The 2,024-nt window shown below is 39.3% G+C and overlaps 3 protein-coding genes across 3 annotated transcripts in view; all 3 read right to left on the bottom strand.

Moving 5' to 3' along the window:
* The window catches only part of LOC106534964 (uncharacterized), a gene marked incomplete in the record, with an annotated part of 7,306 nt that extends 6,979 nt beyond the window's left edge, over positions 1–327 (bottom strand). Inside the window, 1 exon segment of the mRNA XM_014031791.1 lies at positions 93–327.
* The window catches only part of LOC106534963 (E3 ubiquitin-protein ligase HECW2), a gene marked incomplete at its 3' end in the record, with an annotated part of 37,795 nt that overhangs the window by 23,415 nt on the left and 12,356 nt on the right, over positions 1–2,024 (bottom strand).
* Positions 377–2,024, bottom strand: LOC106534966 (uncharacterized; the record flags this gene model as incomplete). The annotated part of the gene is given in 1 exon segment (XM_014031793.1): positions 377–2,024. A coding segment is annotated over 1 exon segment (1,041 nt), but the record flags the coding sequence as incomplete, so codon positions are not given.

Raw genomic sequence — 2,024 nt, 5'->3', positions numbered from 1 at the left:
TGTACCTGGACCTTCTTTTCTGGCGAAGATCTCCTTCATCCTCAGATTCTATTTCAGAGGTTGGACACATGGTTGAGGTGTATTTGGTCTCTCGTTTTTTGGCTTCAGTAAGGGTCTCTGGAAAGAGCAGAGGTAAAATCCCCTTTTACATATCTGAAGTCCAGTGTTGAACCAAAATATAAAATAAAAATCACATCTGAGTCAAACGCTCTTATCATCCGATATCATATATCATGTCATTCTGGCCAATCACAATTTGCATCCTCACTTTTGTCTTCAATGATTGAGTTTACACAAAACATCAAAGCTGAAGACAGGCAGGACTATCGCCCCTCAAAAATATATATACTGTATACTTGGTTTAATGTAACCAACTAAACAAACTGTCAAAATCGTGATCTCATGTCTCAATAGGTGAACATCCTTGAAAATAAGCATATATTGAGCAAAATGATCTAGGAAACTCACATGACATTATGAGCTTGTAGAACAGTGGTGTACACAGTGTGTTGCACTGATTACTCACCACATGTAGTAAGGATGRGTACATCCTTATAGGTAATCCATTTATCATCTGGTTGTATTCCATCTCGAAGGGCTTTTTTCAGTGTTATGTGTTTAGGGGGCCATAACAGTGTATTTTCTTTAGGTTCAAACCAACTCTGTAGAYCTACTGCTGTCCCACCATTTGGGAACTGTACAACTGACCACAGTACTGCCTCACCATCCATCTTCAAGTGTCTAGGGAGGAAATGAGAATTACTCGTAATGGTTTCTTCTTACTAGCTATTCCCATAGTATCTTATAAAGCCAAAGTTCACTACACACATTGCAAAATTTGCCCAGCCAAACATGTTATTTGCGGATGTAATCTTGTGCTAATTTCATTTATGAGGTAATTTATGCCCCAAAATCTGACCTTTGGGTCACTGTGTCAATAAAAATGACTATACTTTGGCTTGCATTTTGGTAGGACAAAATTATTATACTGCTAAATGAAGTAGTGGTATTGCAWTGGCACCATCTCCGTCTGGAGAGAGAAAGCATTTGCGCTTGATATGGCCAAGTTTACTTATCCCTACARCTTCTTGCAAGCCACTGACCTTGTATGTACCAGTGTARGATGATTCACATGGATACATGTAGTATGGCTGTTTATGACTGTACATTCTGTAAATTATATATACATCTTCCTCTGATTTAACAATATTCTCTACTAATGCAAATCCATCTCCAACCTCAACACAATTGTCTCCTTTCTTTGTGGACAAAGTAAACCAATGAGTGGAGACCTTCCTGTACTGTTGTGAGGAAATAAACAGTGGGGGGACAGGCCCATCAAAGTGGGTGTTGCGCAAAARAGGAACATCTGTGGGAGATGGGGATCGAACATGTGGAATTTCAGACAACCTTTTAACTACCTGTTGTAGTGGCTGATGTGGCTTGCGTAAGAGATGCTTAATTTGACCAAGACAGTTCTCAAAAGGAAATCCTGAGATATTATCTAGAGAACCAAACCTCCTGTATTCCTCAGTCAAATGAATAAGCTGGTGTACGTTGTACACAATTTCATCTTTTCCATACAATGCCCCAAAGTGTACAACGAAAGAAACCATCAACTTGTGCGCAAAGGCTAACATTTCCTCAGAAATACTAGGGGACAGCAACAAGTACATTCCAACAGAAAACAACATGAAGTTGTCGTACAGCTCACTGGGGAGTGAATCCTTTAAAACAACAGGACTCCAATACAACATGAAGGATCGCAACTCGGTAGCTTTCCATCGATCTATCTCTGATAGTCCCCTTGGTTTACGGTTAAATTCACAAGGCATGTAGGAACGTAACTTTAGCAGTTTATCCGAAATGACTTCTACAGTTTGGGAAGGAACCCTTGTTGCCAAATGTTTCCCCTTTAACCATATATTAAGCAATTTTCTTGTAACTCCAAGACAACAGAGATGCATGTAATCAGCTGGAAACATAGAAACCATTTTAACTAAACCAGATAAAGGACTCTTCCC

Source organism: Austrofundulus limnaeus, unplaced genomic scaffold (genome assembly GCF_001266775.1).
Source record: "Austrofundulus limnaeus strain Quisiro unplaced genomic scaffold, Austrofundulus_limnaeus-1.0 Scaffold1320, whole genome shotgun sequence".
Taxonomy (NCBI): Eukaryota; Metazoa; Chordata; class Actinopteri; order Cyprinodontiformes; family Rivulidae; genus Austrofundulus; species Austrofundulus limnaeus.
This window is presented reverse-complemented; position numbering and strand designations above follow the sequence as displayed.